The 25,789-nt window shown below is 40.3% G+C and overlaps 2 protein-coding genes across 2 annotated transcripts in view; both read left to right on the forward strand.

Annotated features, from left to right (window-relative positions):
* Window positions 1-23,354, forward strand: shisa4 (shisa family member 4). Its single transcript, XM_061939435.2, has 5 exons — window positions 1-256; window positions 7,216-7,393; window positions 19,310-19,446; window positions 19,522-19,713; window positions 20,437-23,354. The coding sequence occupies exons 1-5, from the start codon at window positions 163-165 to the stop codon at window positions 20,475-20,477; spliced, it is 642 nt and encodes a 213-aa protein (XP_061795419.2). The 5' UTR covers window positions 1-162; the 3' UTR covers window positions 20,478-23,354.
* Window positions 20,927-25,789, forward strand: part of lmod1b (leiomodin 1b (smooth muscle)) — a 19,215-nt gene continuing 14,352 nt past the window's right edge. Inside the window, exon 1 of the mRNA XM_061939424.2 lies at window positions 20,927-21,074. The gene's annotated coding sequence lies outside the window, so the exon portion shown is untranslated. The remainder of the gene's footprint in view (window positions 21,075-25,789) is intronic.

Genomic DNA, 25,789 nt, shown 5'->3' on the forward strand with positions numbered 1-25,789 from the left:
TAAAGAGAAATAAACCAGCCAGTGCCCGTTAGCCGACCGTCTCCACCTCGTCCATGACCTGGATCATGTGTGACGACGACCACCGTTAAAGTCGCGAGTATTTCCGTCGGGATTCAGCATTTGCATCGCTTTTGTTGTCCTTTTAGCATCGGCGCAACGGGAATGGCGTTGTACGCGGGCACCACCACCACCACTATGGCTACTTCTGTAGCGGCTGTTGTGGCCATGCTAGCCGTCGTCCTGTGCTCTTCTCCAGGTAACATTTTTGCTTTTAATCCGGTTTAAATTGTTATATTGTATGTGGAGGGGTTTTAGGCCTCGTTTTTTTTTGTGTTTTTTTAATACTGCTATTAAGTTATCATTGTGTCTTGCCTGAAGTGTTTTAAATACATAATATTTTATTTACGATTTTTTTGACACTGATACACGTTAATGCAAGGTAATAATTAAATAATTCCGTCGTGTAGTTAGCTAGCTAATTAAAGACGATAGTTACCTAAAGTCTCGTCAGCAGCTAAGTCAGGGGTGTCAAAGTCATTTTAGAAGGGGGGCCACATGGAAAAAAATCCACTGCCGAGTGGGCCGGACTGGTAAAATCACGGCACGATAACTTCAAAATAAAGACAACTTCGGATTGTTTTCTTTGTTTAAAAATAGAACAAGCACATTCTGAAATTGTACAAATTTTATAATGTTTTTTTTTTTTTACAATTACCTGTTGCGGTTATTAGTATACATACTTTATTTGTCATTATTTATATTTTCTGAATACATGTTCATCAGTCAACTCATTGGTGTTAATTTTCAATCTAACAAGATAAAAAAATATCAAAATCAAATTACACTGTTATTTATGTAGTTTGATCATTTTCCTCTACTAGGGTACTAAAATCATGTGGTTCATTTTGTACATATGTAGCATCAGCTACAAAGATACAAAGAATTGCTATGACGACATCCAGTGGACACATTTAGAACAGCTGTTTATTTAATTGAAAAATTTCAGATTAATTTTTATACTTGGCAAACTCATCCCGCGGGCCGGATAAAACTTATTCGCGGGCCTGATCCGGCCTTCGGGCCGTATGTTTGACACCCCTGAGCTAAGGGCTTTAGTGTTTTGATTGCTTTATCTTCAGCTGACGATAATGTGTAATAATCAATTTAGTGTTAGCATATTTACGTTGGAATAACACATTATTGTAAATAACAAAAGTAATAATCGTGATTCAGCAGCAGCCAGGCATGACTAATCGCACATTTTCGATGGTATGTTAAATATCAGAGTGCTGACTGATGGATGGAGGTAATCGACACACACTATATTGCCAAAAGAATTTGGCCACCTGCCTTGACTCACATATGGACTTGAAGTGCCATCCCATTCCTAACCCATAGGTTTCAATATGATGTCGGTCCACCTTTTGCAGCTATTACAGCTTCAACTATTCTGGGAAGGCTGTCCACAAGGTTGCGGAGTGTGTTTATAGGAATTTTTGACCATTCTTCCAAAAGCGCATCTGTGAGGTCACACACTGATGTTGGTCGAGAAGGCCTGGCTCTGTCTCCGTTCTAATTCATCCCAAAGGTGTTCTACCGGGTTCAGGTCAGGACTCTGTGCAGGCCAGTCAAGTTCATCCACAGCGGACTCTGTCATCCATGTCTTTATGTACCTTGCTTTGTGCACTGGTGCAGAGGCATGTTGGAAGAGGAAAGGGCTCGCTCCAAACTGTTCCCACAAGGTTGGGAGCATGGAATTGTCCAAAATGTTTTGATGTCATGAAGCATTCAAGGTTCCTCTCACTGGAACTAAGGGGCTAAACCCATCTCCTGAAAAACAACCCCGCACCATAATTCCTCCTCCACCAAATTTCACCAACAGCACAATGCAGTCCGAAATGTAGCGTTCTCCTGTCAACCTCCAAACCCAGACTTGTCCATCAGATTGCCAGATGGAAAAGCGTGATTCATCACTCCAGAAAAGGCGTCTCCACTGCTCTAGAGTCCAGTGGCGACGTGCTTTAAACCACTGCATCTGACACTTTGCATTGGACTTGGTGATGTATGGCTTAGATGCAGCTGCTCGGCCAGAGAAACCCATTACATGAAGCTCTCTGCGTACTGTACGTGGGCTAATTGGAAGGTCACATGAAGTTTGGAGCTCTGTAGGAACTGACCTCTTTGCACTATGCGCTTCAGCATCCGCTGACCCCTCTCTGTCAGTTTACGTGGTCTACCACTTGGTGGCTGAGTTGCTGTTGTTCCCAAACTCTTTCATTTTCTTATAATAAAGTTGACTTTGGAATATTTAGGAGCGAGGAAATTTCACGACTGGATTTGTTGCACAGGTGGCATCCTGTGACAGTTCCACGCTGGAAATCACTGAGCTCCTGAGAGCGGCCTATTCTTTCATAAATGTTTGTAGAAACAGTCTCCATGCCTAAATGCTTGATTTTATACACGTGTGGCCGGTCCAAGTGATTAGGACACCGTACAGATGAACAGTATAAAACGTTTGGTAGACAAAATGAGACAAAGGAGTGGCATGAAACACGTCTCTCTGTGGCAGCCTCGGAGAAAGTTGTACATGTAAACAAACTACAATGAGTTCAAGGGTCGCTGAAATTAGTAGGACAAAAGGGTGCTTTCCAAATCCTCTCATCAGTGAAGCATGTATAACATAAACAGTGGGATTTCTAACAATTAGGAAGGTTTGTGTCATGTTTGTTCTCCTACAGAAAATATAATAAAACTAAAAATATATTTTTTTCTTAATCTTTTTCCATTTTCACACATCTCTGAAAGAGGTCCAGGGAGCCACTAAAGATCTGCATGCGGCTCTAGAGCCGCGGGTTGCTGACCCCCAGTTTACGTGAAAACAAGACCTTGTCTACTATTAAAAGTTTTGCTTCTTTTTGTTTGACATTATCACTAAACTTAACATAAAAGTAAAGCATTTCCACATTGACGAAACAGCTCAACGGGTCAATAAAAACAGAATCCGCTGTTAAACGCAGAATATCACGGAAATTGACATACATGTGAGCAAAACGCTGTCATGGTGAGGAGGAACATTTGTTTGGGAAAATAATGTCTTCGGGACCGTCCATCCATCCATCCATCTTCTTCCGCTTATCCGAGGTCGGGTCGCAGGGGCAGCAGCTTAAGCAGGGAAGCCCAGACTTCCCTCTCCCCAGCCACTTCGTCCAGCTCCTCCCGGGGGATCCCGAGGCGTTCCCAGGCCAGCCGGGAGAGATAGTCTTCCCAGCGTGTCCTGGGTCTTCCCCGTGGCCTCCTACCGGTCGGACGTGCCCGAAACACCTTCCTAGGGAGGCGTTCGGGTGGCATCCTGACCAGATGCCCGAACCACCTCATCTGGCTCCTCTCGATGTGGAGGAGCAGCGGCTTTACTTTGAGCTCCCCCCGAATGAAAGAGCTTCTCACCCTATCTCTAAGGGAGAGCCCCGCCACTCGGCGGAGGAAACTCATTTCGGCCGCTTGTACCCGTGATCTTGTCCTTCCGGTCATGACCCAAAGCTCATGACCATAGGTGAGGATGGGAACGTAGATCGACCGGTAAATCGAGAGCTTTGCCTTCCGGCTCAGCTCCTTCTTCACCACAACGGATCGATACAGCGTCCGCATTACTGAAGACGCCGCACCGATCCGCCTGTCGATCTCACGATCCACTCTTCCCCCACTCGTGAACAAGACTCCGAGGTACTTGAACTCCTCCACTTGGGGCAAGATCTCCTCCCCAACCCGGAGATGGCACTCCACCCTTTTCCGGGAGAGAACCATGGACTCGGACTTGGAGGTGCTGATTCCCATCCCAGTCGCTTCACACTCGGCTGCGAACCGATCCAGTGAGAGCTGAAGATCTTGGCCGGAGGAAGCCATCAGGACCACATCATCTGCAAATAGCAGTGACCTAATCCTGCAGCCACCAAACCAGATCCCCTCAACGCCCTGACTGCGCCTAGAAATTCTGTCCATAAAGGTTATGAACAGAATCGGTGACAAAGGGCAGCCTTGGCGGAGTCCAACCCTCACTGGAAACGTGTCCGACTTACTGCCGGCAATGCGGACCAAGCTCTGACACTGATTATACAGGGAGCGAACTGCCACAATAAGACAGTCCGTTACCCCATACTCTCTGAGCACTCCCCACAGGACTTCCCGGGGTACACGGTCGAATGCCTTCTCCAAGTCCACAAAGCACATGTAGACTGGTTGGGCAAACTCCCATGCACCCTCAAGGACCCTGCCGAGAGTATAGAGCTGGTCCACAGTTCCACGACCAGGACGAAAACCACACTGTTCCTCCTGAATCCGAGGTTCGACTATCCGGCGTAGCCTCCTCTCCAGTACACCTGAATAGACCTTACCGGGAAGGCTGAGGAGTGTGATCACACGATAGTTGGAACACACCCTCCGGTTCCCCTTCTTAAAGAGAGGAACCACCACCCCGGTCTGCCAATCCAGAGGTACCGCCCCCGATGTCCACGCGATGTTGCAGAGTCTTGTCAACCAAGACAGCCCCACAACATCCAGAGCCTTAAGGAACTCCGGGCGGATCTCATCCACCCCCGGGGCCTTGCCACCGAGGAGCTTTTTAACTACCTCGGCAACCTCAGCCCCAGAAATAGGAGAGCCCACCACAGATTCCCCAGGCCCTGCTTCCTTATAGGAAGACGTGCTGGTAGGATTGAGGAGGTCTTCGAAGTATTCCCTCCACCGATCCACAACATCCGCAGTCGAGGTCAGCAGAGCACCATCCCCACCATACACGGTGTTGACACTGCACTGCTTCCCCTTCCTGAGGCGGCGGATGGTGGTCCAGAATTGCTTCGAAGCCGTCCGGAAGTCTTTTTCCATGGCCTCCCCGAACTCCTCCCATGTCCGAGTTTTTGCCTCCGCGACCGCTGAAGCCGCACACCGCTTGGCCTGTCGGTACCTGTCTGCTGCCTCAGGAGTCCCATGAGCCAAAAGAACCCGATAGGACTCCTTCTTCAGCCTGACGGCATCCCTCACCGCCGGCATCCACCAACGGGTTCTAGGATTACCGCCATGACAGGCACCAACCACCTTGCGGCCACAGCTCCAATCGGCCGCCTCGACAATAGAGGTACGGAACATTGTCCACTCGGACTCTATGTCCAGCACCTCCCTCGTGACATGTTCAAAGTTCTTCCGGAGGTGGGAATTGAAACTCTGCCAGGCGTTCCCAGCAAACCCTCACAATGCGTTTGGGCCTGCCAGGTCTGTTCTTGCATCCTCCCCCACCATCGCAGCCAACTCACCACCAGGTGGTGATCGGTAGAAAGCTCCGCCCCTCTCTTCACCCGAGTGTCCAAAACATGAGGCCGCAAATCCGATGACACAACTACAAAGTCGATCATGGAACTGCGGCCTAGGGTGTCCTGGTGCCAAGTGCACATATGGACACCCTTATGTTTGAACATGGTGTTGGTTATCGACAATCTGTGACGAGCACAAAAGTCCAATAACAGAACACCACTCGGGTTCAGATCCGGGCGGCCATTCTTCCCAATCACACCTCTCCAGGTTTCACTGTCGCTGCCAACATGAGCGTTGAAGTCCCCCAGTAGAACGAGGGAATCACCCGGGGGAGCACTCTCCAGTACTCCCTCGAGTGAATCCAAAAAGGGTGGGTACTCTGAGCTGCTGTTTGGCGCGTAAACGCAAACAACAGTCAGGACCCGTCCCCCCACCCGAAGGCGGAGGGAAGCTACCCTCTCGTCCACCGGGTTGAACTCCAACGTGCAGGCTTTGAGCCGAGGGGCAACAAGAATTGCCACCCCAGCCCGTCGCCTCTCACTGCCGGCAACGCCAGAGTGGAAGAGAGTCCAGCCCCTCTCAAGAGAAGTGGTTCCAGAGCCCTTGCTGTGCGTCGAAGTGAGTCCGACTATATCTAGCCGGAACTTCTCCACCTCACGCACTAGCTCAGGCTCCTCCCCCCCCCAGCGAAGTGACGTTCCACGTCCCAAGAGCCAGCTTATGTAGCCGAGGATCGGACCGCCAAGTGCCCTGCCCTCGGCTGCCGCCCAGCTCACACTGCACCCGACCTCTATGGCCCCTGCTATGGGTGGTGAGCCCATTGGAGGGGGGACCCACGTTGCCTCTTCGGGCTGTGCCCTGCCGGGCCCCATGGGGACAGGCCCGGCCACCAGGCGCTCGCCATCGTGCCCCACCTCCGGGCCTGGCTCCAGAGGGGGGCCCCGGTGACCCGCGTCCGGGCGAGGGAAATCTGGGTCCTTGGTTTGTGTTCTTCATCGAGGTCTTCGAGCTGCTCTTTGTCTGATCCCTCACCTAGGACCAGTTTGCCTTGGGAGACCCTACCAGGGGGCATAGAAACCCCCGGACAACATAGCTCCTAGGATCATTGGGACACGCAAACTCCTCTACCACGGTAAGGTGGCAGCTCAGAGAGGAGACCGCTCATAGCTAAATAATGTTGACACAGCCAATTGAAACAGCGACTATACTACTAAGCTAAAGCTAGCGAGAACAATCTATACACCCACATCCACGTCTCATCTTCTTGTGTTGTTGTGAACGACATCATGCATGTAAGATCAGTGGACAAACAGGACAGCGGACGCAACTTTATGGCCTGGCCGCGCTCACAAAATAAAGTATTGGTCAAAATTATCCAAAAGATGTATCGCACCAATAAATGTAATTATTAAAAAAAAAATAATTATTATTATATTTATGACACAAAAAGCCCACACTATATGGTGGTTAAAAGAAATGTAAAAGGTAAAAAAAAAAACCTGTATTAAAAAAATAAACAATTTTATTGTATTGTTACTATTATATTGATTGATTTTTTCTGTTTTGATAGTACAATAAATACTCATGTTTTCAAATTGATGAATAATCTTGTTATCTGTAATTTTATTATAATCATGATTATTATTTTTTGACATAACCGACCAGCCCTAGTATCAACTTAATTTGAGACTGTAAGGATTGCTTGATTGCGATGAGGTGGCGACTTGTCCAGGGTGTACACCGCCTTCCGCCCGATTGTAGCTGAGATAGGCTCCAGCACCCCCCGCGACCCCGAAGGGAATAAGCGGTAGAAAATGGATGGATGGAGGATTGCTTGATCTAATTTGGTGTATTCAATCACACGCTAAAACAGCACAATAATAATAAACATATCACATGTATGTCCTATTGCAGTGAGCGCCAATGAGGACTGCCTGTGGTACGTGGACAAGAACGGCACGTGGCACAATGGCTTCGACTGCCCGCTCGTCACTTTCTGCTGTGGAAACTGCCAGCGGCGTTACTGCTGCCTGGACGCCTTCAAGATGATCACTGAACGCGAGCAGAAGCGCTGCATGCTCTTCCAATTCAGGTTGGTGTAAGAGCACGAGTGTATCTTGGGCTTGGGCTTCTCTGTGCGCCTGCATGAATGGGTGTAACACAGGCGTGGACTTCGTGGAATATTTTGAGTCTTTACATTTCTATTATGAAAAACGTCCGTCAGAAGGAACAGTCACTGTATTTATACGACATGTCTACATTGCGCATGTGCTCATACACACGAGAGCATACCACATTATGTGGACGCAATGGATTACTTTGAGTTTTAAAGTACCAGTAGAGTGGAAAAACAAGTTGGCTTTATTTTTTGGCTCAATTTTTGTTTCATCTGACCTCACATGGACAAAGATAAGACCTTCTGGAGGAAAGTTCTGTGGTCAGATGAAACAAAAATGGAGCTGTTTGGCCACAATACCCAGCAATATGTTTGGAGGAGAAAAGGTGAGACCTTTAATCCCAGGAACACCATCCTACCGTCAAGCATGGTGGTGGTAGTATTATGCTCTGGGCCTGTTTTGCTGCCAATGGAACTGGTGCTTTAAATGGGACAATGAAAAAGGAGGATTACCTCTAAATTCTTCAGGACAACCTAAAATCATCAGCCCGGAGGTTGGGTCTTGGGCACAGTTGGGTGTTCCAACAGGACAATGACCCCAAACACACGTCAAAAGTGGTAAATGAATGGCTAAATCAGGCTAGAATTAAGGTTTTAGAATGGCCTTCCCAAAGTCCTGACTTAAACGTGTGGACAATGCTGAAAAAACAAGTCCATGTCAGAAAACCAACAAATTTAGCTAAACTGCACCAATATTGTCAAGAGGAGTGGTCCAAAATTCAACCAGAAGCTTGCCAGAAGCTTGTGGATGGCTACCAAAAGCGCCTTATTGCAGTGAAACTTGCCAAGGGACATGTAAGCAAATATTAACATCCATCCATCCATCCATCTTCTTCCGCTTATCCAAGGTCGGGTCGCGGGGGCAGCAGCTTAAGCAGGGAAGCCCAGACTTCCCTCTCCCCAGCCACTTCGTCCAGCTCCTCCCGATATTAACATTGCTGTATGTATACTTTTGACCCAGCAGATTTGGTCACATTTTCAGTAGACCCATAATAAATTCATAAAAGAACCAAACTTCATGAATGTTTTTTGTGACCAACAATTATGTGCTCCAATCACTCTATCACAAAAAAATAAGAGTTGTAGAAATTATTGGAAACTCCAAGACAGCCTTGACATCATGTTCTTTACAAGTGTATGTAAACTTTTGATCGCGACTGTAAGTGCCCTATAACAAAGGAGCTGATCGGATCGCTCGCTGAGGTGGATCCCTGCAGTCAGCCACATTTTAGAACTGTTTGCATTACTTTATTTACAATAAATACATCGATTATAGATTATTGACGCTTACTGATCGATTTTTTACAGTTGTCCATGTCCGAAATTGCGATGCATATAATCTATTTTTTTCCCCCACCTAATTTAAAACTGGTTACAAAAGCTTCTGATTTGGCTGCTGACACATGCGGTAACATATTGTTTCATTTCAGGTTGTATCAATTTCTCATAACTATTATGAATCTACTTGCTAATTTACTGGTAATATCTGGTTATATCTACACTTCTGTTAAAATGTAATAAACACCTCTTAATCTGGTGTTTGCGTGCTACAAATTTGAGTATCGACCCAATACCAAGCAGTTAGAGGGGCAGCGTTGGTCATACCAATGCTGATACTGATACTTCACATTTTTAAAGATCATTGAATGATTACATTTTTGATCGCAATTGTAATCAGACAAAAACACAGGATGGGGGTGTATATCAATTAAATATTTCATTTATTTCCTACTATCTACTGTGATTTAAATTATTTGTTTTTTGCGCTTAATGCCCTCCTGTGTCCAGGGACTTATTTATTGAGTATGTAAACAACAGTGACGTGCGGTGAGGTTGATGGCTGGTGAGGCACTGACTTCATCACAGTCAGATTTACAAACATATGAACCCTAAAGAGTATCTTATTCACCATTTGATTGGCAGCAGTTAACGGGTTATGTTTAAAAGCTCATACCAGCATTCTTCCCTGCTTGGCACTCAGCATCAAGGGTTGGAATTGGGGGTTAAATCACCAAAAATTATTCCCGGGCGCGGCGCCGCTGCTCCCCACTGCTCCCCTCACCTCCCAGGGGGTGAACAAGGGGATGGGTCAAATGCAGAGGACAAATTTCACCACACCTAGTGTGTGTGTGACAATCATTGGTACTTTAACTTAACTTTAACTTTACACATACAAACTGTAGCACACAAAAAAGCACATTTAATAAAAAAACGTTATTATGGTCTTACCTTTACTTATAAATGCGCCGCTGTTGTGCTGGATTAATGCAATCCCCTGATGGGAGTGTTATATCAACTAAAGCCCTCACTTCAACTTTTCACGTGCAAGATTGAATCTATTTAAAAAAGTGTAACCAAGGGTTTATAAATGTCGCCTATACTGTATGAAACTACAAAATAACAAACATGGAGGCTCCAGTTTACACGAGGACCACTTTATTTACCTTCTTTCAAAAACTTCCGCTCCACTCCGTGTCAAAATTCCGCTCTTAGCGCCTTCAAAATAAGAGCTCAAGGCATATACTGTATAACAGCGCATAACAGGAACTTAACATCACAAAGAGGAAAGCCCATAAAAATAGGTTACAAAAGTTATTTAATAAGAAGCCAAAAAGTGCAAAAACAATAATGTTCGTGTTGGAGGAGTTGTGAATTAGATACACCTGCAGTCTGCAGGTGTACCTAATGTTGTGGCCCAGCAGTCATTCGCAACTCCTCCAACACGAACATTATTGTTTTTGCACTTTTTGGCTTCTTATGAAATAACTTTTTTAAATAGATTCAATCTTGCACGTGGAAAGTTTAAGTGTGGGCTTTAGTTGATATAACACTCCCATCAGGGGTTGCCGTGCATTCTACGGCGGGGGTGCAGGAGGCGAGCCTCAGCCAGTGCGTCTTTTGCAGCCGTTTTATGATCGCTCAGCACAAGAAATACTTTACACACATACAGTTGTTGACAAAATACACTGTACATTATATACCTCAGCTAACTAAACTATGGAAATGTATAATATAGTTCATATAGCAATACGGTCTCACTGCACAGCAGACCAGCAGTTAGCCGAGTCCGTCCATGTTGAGGCACTGAGTGACGTGCCTCGACTGGCTGCTGTTCACCGCACTTCTCAGTATTTGAACGGCAAATGTGAAAATTCAGCGATTTTGAATAAAAATAATCTAAAACTGGTGAAGTTAAATGGAAAATAACTTTATAGTATAATCACTGGATACATTTAACAATTTAATATATATTTTTTTCTTTTTAAATTTTTTTTCTTTCCATGATGGCAGGTGAGGCCCCGCCTCACCTGCCTCTAGTGACTGCACGTCACTGGTAAACAATAACAAAAGCATCAAAATATTTTTTTGGTAATAAAAAAAATATCGATCTAACCACTGTAGTATTGACTATAAACTGATATTATACTTGTTATCGAGACTGTCCATATTTGTATTAATGCGCCTACCTTTGTTTACATTCAAGAGCTCTCTCTAACTTAGTGGTTAGAATATCATTCCTCGGTGAGTTGTAGAGGTGGGAATCTTTGGGCACCTTACGATTCAGGAGCTACGATTCAATTAAAAATTGATTATTTTATTTTAAATTGTGTAAATTGACACAGTTTTACAATTTTTTTAATTTCACTAAATAAACAATTATCACTTGCAACTTTTAAAAACAGTGCATTTGTGATAAGAAACAATAAATTAATTCCCATTGCTTTTATTAGATTAATAGAAATGTGTGCAAAACTGGAACATAATGTCCCTATGATAAAGGAGCTGATCAGCTCCTGTGAGGTGGCTCGCTGCAGTCAGACAAATTTGAGAACTCTCTGCATAACTTTATGTACAGTAAATAAATCGATTATTGGCGTTTACTAATCGATTTTATAATCGTCCTTGTCCGAATTGCGATGCATCTAAAAACCGATTATTCCCCCCACCTCTAGTGTGTAGTGTAGCATCTTAAGCCAGTCCTCGTCCTTCAGTGATGATATTTGTAAGAAGCATAGTTTATATGCCGCCATGGAGGCGAGGATTCTGGAGGAATATTATCCGCTGGCAAGGATGCTACAATGTGTTGAGAACGTGTACGTTTGTTTGTCTCATGTCAAATTAGATGGACACAGCTTGAAATGTGTTAACATGCATTATTACCATATAACGACCGTATCAAAAGCTTTATCGTCAGCCAAATGTATATAATTTATATCGTATATATGATTGTAAACGATAGGCAAAATTCACCATATAACGATAGTATCAAAAGCTCTATCGTCAGCCAAATGTATATAATTTATATCGTATATTGCGCAACCCTAGGCTGAACTAACTTTTAGATTTTGGCACATCCTGACTGAAGCAAAGCTTGTCTGCATGCTGTCTATCCAATGTGAGGATTTGCTGGCTTTTTCATCAATATTATATAATTGTCAATTTAATCTCTTTGGGATTTGCACTGCTGGAATGAAACAAGCAGTCACTCTGAGCCGGAGAGACTCACTTCACCATCTCATTTTTGCAAAGGAAATTCAAATCAACAACAGTAAATAGTTTTTCTTCTGTGTATCTTTCAGTGTGCTTCCGTGGTTACAGTACAGTGGATTTATGTGTTTACATGTCCTGTGAGGAACAACGGGATATTAGAAGGTAAAGGTGGGGTTTGCAACTTCCTCACGGTAACATTTGTCAAAGCAAAAACTATAACACCACCATTGGCTAGTTTAAGTTACCATTAATGGTTAACAGAACACATTTGTTTGACAATCGTCTGTATTCTTTACTATTACAAAGGTTATGTAATAAAAATGTTTACTAGCCGAATAAAATGATGGTGTTTACGGCGGTTACTCACCCGGTCTTGTCACCACATACGCAGAGGGAGCGTCTGCACACATACAAAAGCAGTCCAAGAGAAGCAACAAACAATTTGCAGTCATGTTATTTTTTATGATAGAATAAACATTCAATGACAGTTAACACTAAACTTAGACTTAGACAAACTTTAATGAGCCACAAGGGAAATTGTTCCACACAATAGCTCAGTTACAATGATGGAAAGTGTAAGGATGGAAAGGACAATGCAGGTATAAATAGATAAATATAGCGATATAAAATATAACATATATATGTAATATTTACATAATATATGTACAGTATATTATATATACTGATATATTATGTCTATATCATATATACAATATATAACAATATTATCGGCCGAGAAATGCGTTAAAATGTAATATCGGAAATTATCGGTATCGGTTTTTTATTATCGGTATTGTTGTTGTTTTTTTTGGTTTTTTTTTTAATTAAATCAACATAAAAAACACAATATACACTTACAATTAGCGCACCAACCCAAAAAAAACTTTCTCCCCTATTTACACTCATTCACACAAAAGGGTTGTTTCTTTCTGTTATTAATATTCTGGTTCCTACATTATATATCAATACAGTCTGCAAGGGATACAGTCCGTAAGCACACATGATTGTGCGTGCTGCTGGTCCACTAATAGTACCAACCTTTAACAGTTAGTTTTACTCATTTTCATTAATTACTAGTTTCTATGTAACTGTTTTTATATTGTTTTACTTTCTTTTTTATTCAAGAAAATGTTTTTAATTTATTTATCTTATTTTATTTTATAAATTTTTTTTAAAAGTACCTTATCTTCACCATACCTGGTTGTCCAAATTAGGCATAATAATGTGTTAATTTCACGACTGTATATATCGGTTAATATCGGTATCGGTAATTAAAGAGTTGGACAATATCGGAATATCGGATATCGGCAAAAAGCCATTATCGGACATCCCTACTAACAATTACCATGTTCAATATTGCAGTATATGTGACAGCTGCAGCATAAAATAGAGAGTAAATTCAGCAGAAAGTAGACATTAAAAACAAAGAGAAGTAGCTAACATGTCAGGTAATAGACAGATATAATCTATTGCTGTATGGCGAGTGATTATACAGCTGGATGGAGTGCGGAATGAAGGAGTTCTTGAATCGAACACTGTGGGAACCAAGCTGAAGGAGCCTGTTGGAGTATGAACTCCTCTGTCCCTAAATTTTCTGGTGGAGTGGGTGGGCAGGATTGTCCATGATGGCCAGCAGTTTGTCCAGTGTCCTCCTATCCCTCACTGACACAAACGCCTCCAACTGTGTGCCAATAGTTTGGCCAGCTTTCCGGATCAGTTTGTCAATCCGGTTTGAGTCCCTTTTGCTGGTGCTGCTCCTCCAACAAACCACTGCAAAGTACAGGGCACTGGCCACAACAGATTGATAACAGATCTCCAACAGCTTGCTGCACACATTAAAGGACCTAAGCTTCCTCAGGAAAAAGAGTCTGCTCATGCCCTTCTTGTAAACAGCTTTGCAGTTGTCCAGTTAGCTATCCAAATTGCTATTACTAGTAAATGACACCTAAATCTAGTGTACAGTCGTGGTCAAAAGTTTACATACACTTGTAAAGAACATAATGTCATGGCTGTCTTGAGTTTCCAATAATTTCTACAACTCTTATTTTTTTGTGATAGTGATTGGAGCACATACTTGTTGGTCACAAAAAACATTCATGAAGTTTGGTTCTTTTATGAATTTATTAAGGGTCTACTGAAAATGTGACCAAATCTGCTGGGTCAAAAGTATACATACAGCAATGTTTATATTTGGTTACATGTCCCTTGGCAAGTTTCACTGCAATAAGGCGCTTTTGATTAACCTGACTCTCACCAGATCCTTGTAGTTTGCTGAGCTCCACACAAGACTCTGGGAGTTCTCAGTAGGAGAACTATTACTATTACCGTATTTTTCGGATGTAAGTCGCTCCGGAGTATAAGTCGCACCGGCCGAAAATGCACAATAAAGAAGAAAAAAAACATAAGTCGCACTGGAGTTAGGTCGCATTTTTGGGGGAAATTTATTTGATAAAGCGTAACACCAAGAATAGACATTTGAAAGGCAATTTAAAATAAAGAATAGTGAACAACAGGCTGAATAAGTGTACGTTATATGAGGCATAAATAACCAACTGAGAACGTGCCTGGTATGTTAACGTAACATATTATGGTAAGAGTCATTCAAATAACTATAACATATAGAACATGCTATACGTTTACCAAACAATCTGTCACTCCTAATCGCTAAATCCCATGAAATCTTATACGTCTAGTCTCTTACGTGAATGAGCTAAATAATATTATTTGATATTTTACGGTAATGTGTTAATAATTTCACACATAAGTCGCTCCTGAGTATAAGTCACACCCTCGGCCAAACTATGAAAAAAACTGCGACTTATAGTCTTAAAAATACGGTACTATGAATTGATTTACATGTACCCCCGAATTAAACAAGTTGAAAAACTTATTCAGGTGTTACCATTTAGTGGTCAATTGTACGGAATATGTACTGTCCTGTGCAATCTACTAATAAAAGTTTCAACCAATCAATCAATCAATCAATCAAAAGAGATGTATTTCAGAAGGTGGGCCTTGTAAAACAATCATTGTATGTGATTGGATAAACCACTTGTCCGTTATCTTGAATGACGTGCGACTTCAACCGCTCACATCGAAATCAACCCGTGACGCTGATGAGAGCGACGTTGGGAAATCTGGTCGGAAGAAGAGCCAGAACATCCTTGCTACCAATAAATGACCTTCAAAACCGTTCTCTGTTCATCTTTTAAATAATTAATATTCGATAGATTCGACAAAACAGTTGCAATAGCAGAATCAATGTCAGCACACGACGCAGGGAGGGCTGCGTGCCGCCATTGTTGTTTGAATCAAACAGTCGCTTCGGCGCTATGTCACATCTATGCAATCCCGCCTGGCGATCCTAATTGGTTCATTATTTTTTGCTATCTGGAAGGAGTTTGCAATGCCTTTGAGCCCAGACTCTTGTGTGGAGCTCAGCGAACTACAAGGGTCTGGCGAGAGTCAGGTTAGCTTTTGGTAGCCATCCACAAGCTTCTGGTTGAATTTTTGACCACTCCTCTTGACAAAATTGGTGCAGTTCAGCTAAAAGTGTTGGTTTTCTTACATTGACTTGTTTCTTCAGCATTCTCCACACGTTATAGTCAGGACTTTGGGAAGGCCATTCTAAAACCTTAATTCTAGCCTGATTTAGCCATTCCTTTACCACTTTTGACATGTGTGGTCATTGTCCTGTTGGAACACCCAACTGCGCCCAAGACCCAACCTCCGGGGTGATGATTTTAGGTTGTCCTGAAGAATTTGGAGGTAATCCTCCTTTTTCATTGTCCCATTTAAAGTACTAGTTTCATTGGCAGCAAAACAGGCCCAGAGCATAATACTACCACCACCATGCTTGACGGTTGGAATGGTGTTCCTGGGAATAAAGGCCTCACATTTTCTCCTCCAAACATATTGCTGGGTATTGTGGCCAAACAGCTCAATATGTGTTTCATCTGACATCACATGGACTAAGATAAGACCTTCTGGAGGAAAGTTATATGCATTCTGGGCATTTTTCTTTTTTTGAAGAAAAATGCCCTATGCTTGCATTGTTTTAGGCTGTTGGAACTGTTTAAAACGCGAAAATGATAACAATTTCCCTCAGAGTTCCTTGAGAGGTAATCAAGAAGGGCGAAAGAGTGCAAGATTTTACAAAAAACGACGAGGAAAAGCAAGGGAGCAGATCGAGTCGAAGAATGTACGAGTTTGCGCTTATCACTTTGTTAAAGGTTTGTTTGATATATTTTTTACATTTAGTATTTCTCATTTTAAAGTGGCTGTTTGGACCATTTACACAGATCCCTAGAGGGTGTTAACTTTCCAATGTTTTTTCAGCATTATATTCCGCTCTCTTTCGGCTTCTATGACCTAATGACCTGCTCAGTAGCCTTGTGGTTAGAGTGGCCGCCCTAACATTGGTAGGTCGTGAGTTCAAACCCCGGCCGAGTCATACCATTACCTCCCTGCTTGGCACTCAGCATCATGGGTTGGAATTGGGAGTTAAATCACCAAAATGATTCCCAAGCGCGGCCTCAGCTCCCAGGGGTCAAATGCAGAGGTTAATTTCACCACATCTAGTGTGTGTGTGAAAATCATTTGTACTTTAACTTTAATGATGTAACTACAAACGTACGTAGCTCATTCACGCCCATTAGCTTTGGGTGTTGTAAGCTAGTGATACCCATTTGGATAGTTAACATTAGCTATCATTGAAAGTATATTCTCTCATAACAACAACAAGGCTGCAAATTGTTTGTTGCTTCTCTTGGACTGTTTTGTATTGTGTACGCGCTCCCTGTACGTATGTGTTTACGAAACAGGGCGAGTGACCCCCGTAAACATCATTTTTTTCGGGTTGGTAAAAAAATTGTTACACAAACTTAGTAATTGTGAAAAATTTAGACAGTTTTTTAACATATGTTTTGTAAACCACTAATGGTAACATAAGCTAGCCAATTGCCAATTGGGGCGGTATAGCTCGGTTGGTAGAGTGGACGTGCCAGCAACTTGAGGGTTCCAGGTTCGATCCCTGCTTCTGCCAACCTAGTCACTGCCGTTGTGTCCTTGGGCAAGACACTTTACCCACCTGCTCCCAGTGCCACCCACACTGGTTTGAAAATGTAACTTAGATATTGGGTTTCACTACGTAAAGCGCTTTGAGTCACTAGAGAAAAGCGCTATATAAATATAATTCACTTCACTTCACAATTGTGTTCTTTGTATATTTTTTGCTTGAAAAAATGTAACTGTGAGCAAGTTGCAAACCGCCCCCTTTAAGTATTGTCTTGATACTATTTGTATTTGATCTTGTTTCGGATTTTTTAAAGCGCATTTTTGAGACAAGTTTTCCGTAAAGCACCAACTCGGCTAGTCTAAATAAAATAAAGCAAAGGTGAGCAAAACCTAAAAGTTTAACCATAGGCAGCACTCATAGATTATTAATCTCTCTGCACATACACAATGTTGAGATCTAATGTTATATTTTGATAAAGACAGTGAAAAACGTGTGTATTTGTAAACGGTGCGCGCAACAACGATAAGGCAACAAATCAAATCAAATCAACTTTAATTATAAAGCACATTTAAAATTTACCACAGGGGTAGCCAAAGTGCTGTACAATGGGCAGGTTAAAAGATAACACAAGAGAAACGAGCAGCAAGCACACCACAACACAAACAGAGCACGATTAAAAAAAAAAAAAAAAAAAAATTTAAATTAATAAATAAAACATAAAAACAGGTTCACAGCAGGTGCATTGTGGGACGCCATAGCAGGATGGAGATCACTCAGTGTTAAAAGCCATGGAATAAAAGTATGTTTTAAGAGCGATTTAAAAACAGTCTGCAGCCAAACATGGCTGCAGACGTTAAATCATGAAATGCAACCCTTACCTAAGCATGATTTATCCTGGAGAATCTGGATATCAATTTCCTTGACCCAGCCACACACAAAGAAATTGTAGATCTCCATGTTTTCCCAAGTTTTCATCTATAATGTCGAGTAAAGCACCAGATAGTTTTACATGTCTGGGAACGCGACCGACGGATAATCTTTTGGATCACTCAACAAATCTTTTTTTTTTTCATTAAATAGATTCCATTGCATTGTTTGATTTTTTTGCTCGTATCTGCTTTTAGTGGTAAGATCTAGGCCACTTGCTTACTCAGATAGTTAGCACTCTGTTTGCAGCACATGAGTAGCCATTAGTGTTGTTCCAATACCAATATTTTGGTACTGGTACCAACATACTTTTCGATACTTTTTTATAAATAATGGGGACCACAAAAAATTGCATTATTGGCTTTATATTTACAAAAAATCTTACAGTACATTAAACATATGTTTCTTATTGCAAGTTTGTCCTTAAATAGAATAGTGAACATACAAGACAACTTGTCTTTTAGTCGTAAGTAAGCAAAAAAAGGCTCCTAATTTAGCTGCTGACATATGCAGTAACATATTGTGTCATGTATCATTCTATTATTTTGTCAATATTTTTAAGGACTTCCTTTAGAAAATGAATTATTAATTCCCTTGTTTGTTTAGACATCAGATTAGACATTAGACAAACTTTAATGATCCACAAGGGAAATTGATCCACACAGTAGCTCAGTTACAATGATGGAAAGTGTAAGGTTGGAAAGGACAATGCAGGTATGAATAGACTAAATATAGCGATATAAATTATAACATATATACGTAATATTTACATAATATATGTACAGTATATTATATATACTGATATATTATGTCTTTATCATATTATTGTATATTATGTATATATACTGTTAATATCTGCTTACATTCTCTTTTTACATGTTCTATCTACACTTCTGTTAAAATGTAATAATCACTTATTCTTCTGTTGTTTGGATGCTTTACATTAGTTTTGGATGATACCACACATTTGGGTATCAATCCGATACCAAGTCGTTACAGGATCATACATTGGTCATATTCAAAGTCCTCATGTGTCCAGAGACATATTTCCTGAGTTTATAAACATAATATACATTTTTTTTTTTAAACTAAAGATTTTGTGATGCTAAAAATTTTTAGAGGCTGTATAGTACCGAATATGATTCATTAGTATCGCGGTACTATACTAATACCGGTATACAGTACAACCCTAGTAGCCATATTGGTTTGCTGGCCCACTACTTCATATACTTCCGTTCAAAAGTCACATGACGGAATACAACCTATGGCAGTGATGCGGAAACATTGCAGCACAAGTCATCTGTCATCATGGACCAAATGCAGCTTATTATGTCCAGCGTGAGATCACATCAAGCTAAGGACTTGCTTGTTTTGTACTAGTAATTGTCTCTTTGCAGCCCGACTACGTTGGCTGGCATTGCCTCGTCCATCCTGCTCTTCGTGGCCATCATTGCCACCATGGTGTGCTGCTTCATGTGCTCCTGCTGTTACCTCTACCAGAGACGGCTGCAGAGGGGAAGGACTCCTTATGACCGTAAGACCTTTTTAGTTATCCTCAACCACATGAAAGCTCTCAATGTCCTTCACGATTCAATCTGAACCTCCACAGCCCAGCAGATCCCAATGGCTAGCTACCCTGTGGAGCCAATGTATGACGCTTATGGAAAACCACTGGGACCATCTGACTATGCACACGCAGGCTATCCTATGGCACCCCAGTACCCAGGCATGGCTTCCCAGTACCCCATGATGCAGCCTGGACCTTATCCACCTCCTTCTATGGATCCTGCATACAACCAGCGTAATGATACTGTATTTATTCATAGAGTCATTCGCTGCAGAGAGTACTAGGCATCTTTATTCTTTTATATTGGTACTAATTTAAATAAAGCCGTAATCTATATGGAAATCAAGTCATAAATATAAAAAAAAATATTTTATTAAGAACAATGTTAAAGTTTTACTGCAATAAAGTCTTAAAGTTGACACATTTTTGCCAAATAATACAACGGTTTTCTGAATCATTTGTACAATAATAAATTTTTAATATAATTTTTTTTTAATTCCCCAGTCTACATTGAAAATTTTATCAGAAAAAGATCGAAATCAGGAGTGAAGTTGAAACATTACGTGAAAGTTTAAAAATGTTTGCCAAAAAACACAACGGTTTTATGAATCTAATACATTTGTAATAAAATAGATGAAATTTTCCTTCTTTTTTTTTTTGCCAGAACATATTTGGAAATGTACTAAATAAGATGGAAATCAAGAGTAAAGTTGGAAAATTACATGAAAATAATCATATTTTATGAGACTAAAATAGGAATTATGTTATGTGACTAGAAAATGTAGTTGGGTGGTGGTGGTTTTTTTTGTCCAATTTTTCAATATACATAATAAATTGGAAGCATTGCAAATGAAAGACTGGCACTCTCTGCAGTTGAATGAATAAACACCATAGTCCCAATATGAGGAAATACTTCATGGCGACGACCTGACATTCTATTTTTCTATTGTTTTTCAGCCCCTCCTCCGTACTCCCCGCCCCAGTATCCTGGTCACTGATTGGCTCATCTGAACTCACACACACTTACGTTCATATATACAAAGTGGTAACAGCAGAGACAAAGGACTGTTTTTAAAACGCACCTCATCAAATAATGCTTCAGAGTGTTTAACCAGCAAACAAAAGAAAAAATAATAATATTTAGCAGGTTATTTATTTTTTGTTACTGTCTTAACAACATTGAACTTTTTCATGTATGTCCTTCATTCGCCAAGCGAAATAGTCTTTGGGCAGGTTTTGCACAAGACGCGGTACCACCCCCAAACTGTAGGGGGAGACTGAAAAGAATGTGAATAGAAGGGAAGACTTCACACTGCATGATCAAGGTTTTCATGTCAGCCCAAAAAAAAGGGAAGTCTTGCCTCTGAGCGTCACATGTTCCAAATACTTTGCAGGCTAAATATTTGGAAGTACTACTGAGAACAGGGTATGTGTATTTTCACATGCCGTCTTATCGTGTATTATTTATCATTTCACAGGAAATGTCTGTTTTGAGAAAGTGCTGACTCAGGGTGAACCTTCCTGGTGGATGATGATGTAACAATAGGGAAAATTATGTGATTGCAGCACAGATTCTGGAAGTCTACAAAAATAAGGTAAAACACACGAAAACAAGAGAGAAAAACATAAAAGGAATTAAAAGAGCACAAAGCTGATGCAACCAGCTGCCACTTCAGTGGTGCCATTTCTACAGCTACAAAAGTAACCAAAGCATGAGCAGTCAATATAATCAATAATCAGTGATGGGCAAGCTACCTGAAAATGTAGTACCGGTAAACTAAAATACAAATTACTCTAGATTAAATGTAGCTAAGCTACAGAAGAAGCTACCACCAGAGAATTATAACAAGCTGCACGGCAAAAGTAGCTGTCTACATCAAAGCTACATTTAACTGCATTTCTATGTATGAGCCCACATGTACAATATCAATGTTAATGTAACGGAGAGTGTACAAATGGACCCAGTAAGGGTCCATTACTATTAACTATCTGTCATTTCGCTGGGGGTCCCCGCATCCCAATCTATGTATTTATTTTAGTTTGCCTTTTCTTTGGCCCACCCCTATAATGTTATCATTTTCTCTATCAAACAGCATCTATTTATATCTTGATTAAAAAAAACAAGTTGTTAATTGTTTTGTGCAGTAGAACTTTTCATGAACTCAACTCCCTTTAACGTGTATTCCTAAATTTATGTTCCACGTCTTCGATGAAGAGAGCAGTTACGATTTTGGTTTACAGAGTAAACAACTAAAAACTAAGGTTCTGAGCATTGTTTTCTCTAAACCAGTGGTTCTTGCCCTTGTTGGAGGTACCGAACCCCACCAGTTTGGCGCATTCACCGAACCCTTCTTTCGTGAAAAATAAAAATGTTTTTTTTTCCAAATTCAATGTTTTTTTAATGGTGCACAAAATGAACCGTGCATGAACATCACCTTGTTCAAAGAACAAAACCAACACAGTGCATAAACTCACAACAAATGACACACCTGTAAATCAGATGGAAAATTAGAGGGAATATTGTTTGGGGGTATCCATAGTACGCCGATAGGGAGAAGTTTTTTATTTACACGATGAGTAGGGTGTGTCTTGACCTCCGCCGTACCCCTAAGGCCGACTCACTGAACCCGTAGGGTTCGATCGAACCCAGGTTAAGAACCACTGCTCTAAACGCATACATTTGTCTAAATATGGTTGAGGAAACACATCATTGTGGGTTTCCTGAACATCGTCTTCATCACTAAAGGAAAAATGTAATCTGCCTCCTCTGACATTTTCTAGTATGTTACTTTTTTTTTGTGAGTGGTCAGCTTGAAGCATCCCTCTGTCTCCGACTCTCTCGTCGTCATGTGACATGAGTGCGTGTCTGTTATGATTTTGCTTCCTAGTTTCGATGACCCGCTTTATCTTGCCTCTGATTGGCCAGTTTGTAATGTTTCGCCTTAGCCAATTGCGACTCATCATACAAACACCAACCAATCATGGATTTTCCCCGTATTTATGGATGTTCTCATTCATCAAGGTCATTGTATTATCTCTGTTTTTTGAGGGGCCGTGGATTCGCAGTCCATTTTCTCTCTGTAGCTTGTAGCTTTGATGTAAGCTACCTTGCAACATGGCTCTAAAAGTAGCTAAGCTACAGGAAAAGTTACTTGTTAAAAAAGTAGCAAGGCTACCGCCAAGCTACTGGGATATGTAGGTAAGCTACGTAGCTTAGCTACATGTAACTTGTTACTGCCCATCACTGTCTATAATACATAATGCGCACATACGATTACACCATGCATAGACAAACAACAAAATGCGAACCCTGCAAGAAATGTTGTACAAAACTTGGAAGAAAACATTTTTTGAAAAAGAAGTTGTGACTTTGTAGAAAAATGTTTTTTTTTTTTTTTAAAGAAATTTCTCTCAAACAAAAGTTGCACAATTAAAAGGAAAACTTTACCAGAAAAAAAATATTTTTTTGAAGGAAGTCAACTGGCAATTAAGTCAGCGTTTGTGTATATAATATATCGCGTAAAAGAGGAGCTTTGCAAAAAATATTACGAGAATGTCGTCCTAAAGAAGAAAAAAATCTCCATTATGCAATTAAATTATACATTTTTGAGAGCAAATTCAATATGACTGAGTTGTAATATTCTTGCTTTGGTTTCCCAATATTGCATAGAAATAAGTGAATTTTACAAAAAGGAGTACACAAGAATCAAGTCCTGTTATTTGTATTATTATTGCACAAAATGTACTTCTATCCGAATAAATATTGTAACGCACCAATGCCAAACTTGGGGAAACATTTTTTGTGAAGAAAATTATGACTTTTAGAAAAATTCAGATTTTTTTAAAATGTATTTTATTTTTTTTTAAAGAAATTTTACTCAAAAAAAGAAAAATCAATTTTGTGAAGAAATTCAAAAAACTTAAAAGGTAAAACATTAGAAACAAAATCTATTTTGTGAAGAAATTTAACTGTCAATTAGGTAAAATGTAAGTATGAAATATATTAAATAAAAGTAGAGCTTTGCAAAAATAATTTATCAAGAAAGTCCTCTTGAAGAAAGAAAAAATGTCCATTGTGCATAAAATAAAGATTTAATAAGAAGCGAGTCAATTCAATATTGGCATAAATGTCCCTTCCAAAATGTTTTAAAAAAAAAGTGTGTGTTGTACTGTGCAGGTTTGAAATAAATAATTCAAAAAAAAAAAAAAAAAATTTCCTACTTTGCTCTCACAGTATTGCGTAAAACTAAATACATTTTACACAAAAAAGGTAATTTAACAAAAGCTATGGTGAGGACAGTTGAGGGTGATTTTAAAATGTGTTTAAAGTGTTTAATATTCATTCACACAGTTGATGCTGCTCACATAAAAACACTCCATGACTTTTGTAGTATTCTCAAGTATTTGCATTATGTTCATTCTGTTGTTAAAAGTATAATATTTATAGCTGCCAGCTAGTCACTGCTTTTATTGTTTGAAAACGAAGTAGAAGTACATTTGATTCCACTTATGTGAACGTTATTGTTGAATATTTATAATTTATTGTGGAACATATCATGTTGGAAGTGTTGCTGCTTGATTTAATTCAATGTACATCCCGCTGTACCGTACCATCAAAGCAAATATTTACTAGTGGAATATTTACTTTACGAGCCTCTTCTTCATCTGTTTAGTGGTGTTTGGATGATTGACATGAAGCTACGGCTTAGTTTAGCACATTGACTGGACTTATTCTTAGCCTTTCTGGGTTTAATTCTTACGTGAAAGTTGACAACTAATGACGACATTTGTGATTTGTGTGCGGAGTTACTGAGCCATTGCAAAGTTGAAACACTGAACTTTAAAAATGCTTTCTCATTACTTTGTCGCACATTGTGTGTGTGTGTTGGGAAAGCGATAAAATGGCTTTTTTTGGTGGTGAGTCTGGTGCACAGAAGAAGGTAAGACATTGTAATATAGCATGAGTGAAGAGTTATTTCTAATAACATAAAAATTTAACTTTGGAATGTAATAAATGTGTCAGTGTCTTCTGTTATGATGGCGATCATTGCTCTAAAGCAGGGGTCTCTAACTCATTTTAGCTCTGGGGCCGCCTGGAGGGAAATATGTGCACACGCGGGCCGGACTATTAAAATCATGGCATTAAAACTACAAATTAAAGACAAATTCAGATTGTTTTCTTTGTCTTACTTTGGCCAAAAATAGAACAAACACATTCTGAAAATATTATAATAAAAATATAGAAAAAAAATACCGGCAGCGGTAAAGTTTAGATCCATGAAGGAAAGAAGAAAGTGAATGAATGTTTATAACTGAATACATTTACATATGCATAAAAAAAGGGACAAGCGGTAGAAAATGGATGGATGGATAAAAAAGTGCTTTCTTTTGTATTATTTTTTTTTTAAATGAATTACCGTTTATGACAACCTTTTTCCAAAACACAATATAGAATGTGAGATAGAACAAGATAATGCATACATTTATCATTTGTTTTTAAAACTGTTACAAAAAAGTGGAACCCCAAAAAATTACTGTTGGACCCTATTTTTATGACTTGATGGGATCCCTGGGACCCCATTTTGAAAATTCCTAGCGCCAACACTGATGGAGTATTGGTGCGTGCAAAACGGCTGCAGGCGGCTGTGGCCTGCAAGCCGGTTCTAATACTAATCAATTATCATCCCGGGGACCATAGATCATTCATTCGCGGGCCAGATCTGGACCACAGGCCTTGACTTTGACACCCCTGCTCTAAAGCATGGGTCTCTAACTGAATTTACCTGGGGGCCGCCTGTTACGAATCTAGTTGAGGCTGGGCTGCGTGAAATATCCCCTTTACAATCTCGTTTTAACTACTTGGCTAAATGTGTTAACCAGGGGTGTACACAAATTATATACATTCAAATCGTGATTCTCATCCCGATTCTACGGAGCCCCTAAAGAGACATGGGGGTAAAACATTTTTTTATAATTTTTATTTTTTATTTTTTAGACATGTATCTCGTGCACACAAGAAAGTTTCTCTTGCGCACGAGAAACTTTTTATAAAGTTAGAACAAATAAACATTTAAAAAAAATAAAAAAAATTATCTTTTTTTTTTTTTAGACAAAATACGAGATAGTTTCTCGTATTTTTTTAATTTTTTTTATAACTTTATAAAAAGTTTCTCTTGCGCAAGATACATGTCTAAAAAAAAAAACAAAAAAACCTCTCATGTCCCTTTACAATTCTCATTCGATTCAAAATTTTAAAAAATCCGTAAACATTTTTTTAACATTTAAAAAAAATACGCTTTTAGGTCATCTC

Source organism: Nerophis lumbriciformis, linkage group LG03 (assembly GCF_033978685.3).
Source record: "Nerophis lumbriciformis linkage group LG03, RoL_Nlum_v2.1, whole genome shotgun sequence".
Classification (NCBI taxonomy): Eukaryota; Metazoa; Chordata; class Actinopteri; order Syngnathiformes; family Syngnathidae; genus Nerophis; species Nerophis lumbriciformis.

What these genes read in the sequence shown, in the direction of transcription:
- shisa4 (XM_061939435.2), top strand. Translation starts at nt 163, where the DNA reads ATGGCGTTGTACGCGGGCACCACCACCACCACTATGGCTACTTCTGTA. An exon ending in CGTCCTGTGCTCTTCTCCAG is followed by an intron (nt 257 to 7,215) that starts GTAACATTTTTG and finishes GTCCTATTGCAG; the next exon opens with TGAGCGCCAATGAGGACTGC. An exon ending in GGATCCTGCATACAACCAGC is followed by an intron (nt 19,714 to 20,436) that starts GTAATGATACTG and finishes ATTGTTTTTCAG; the next exon opens with CCCCTCCTCCGTACTCCCCG.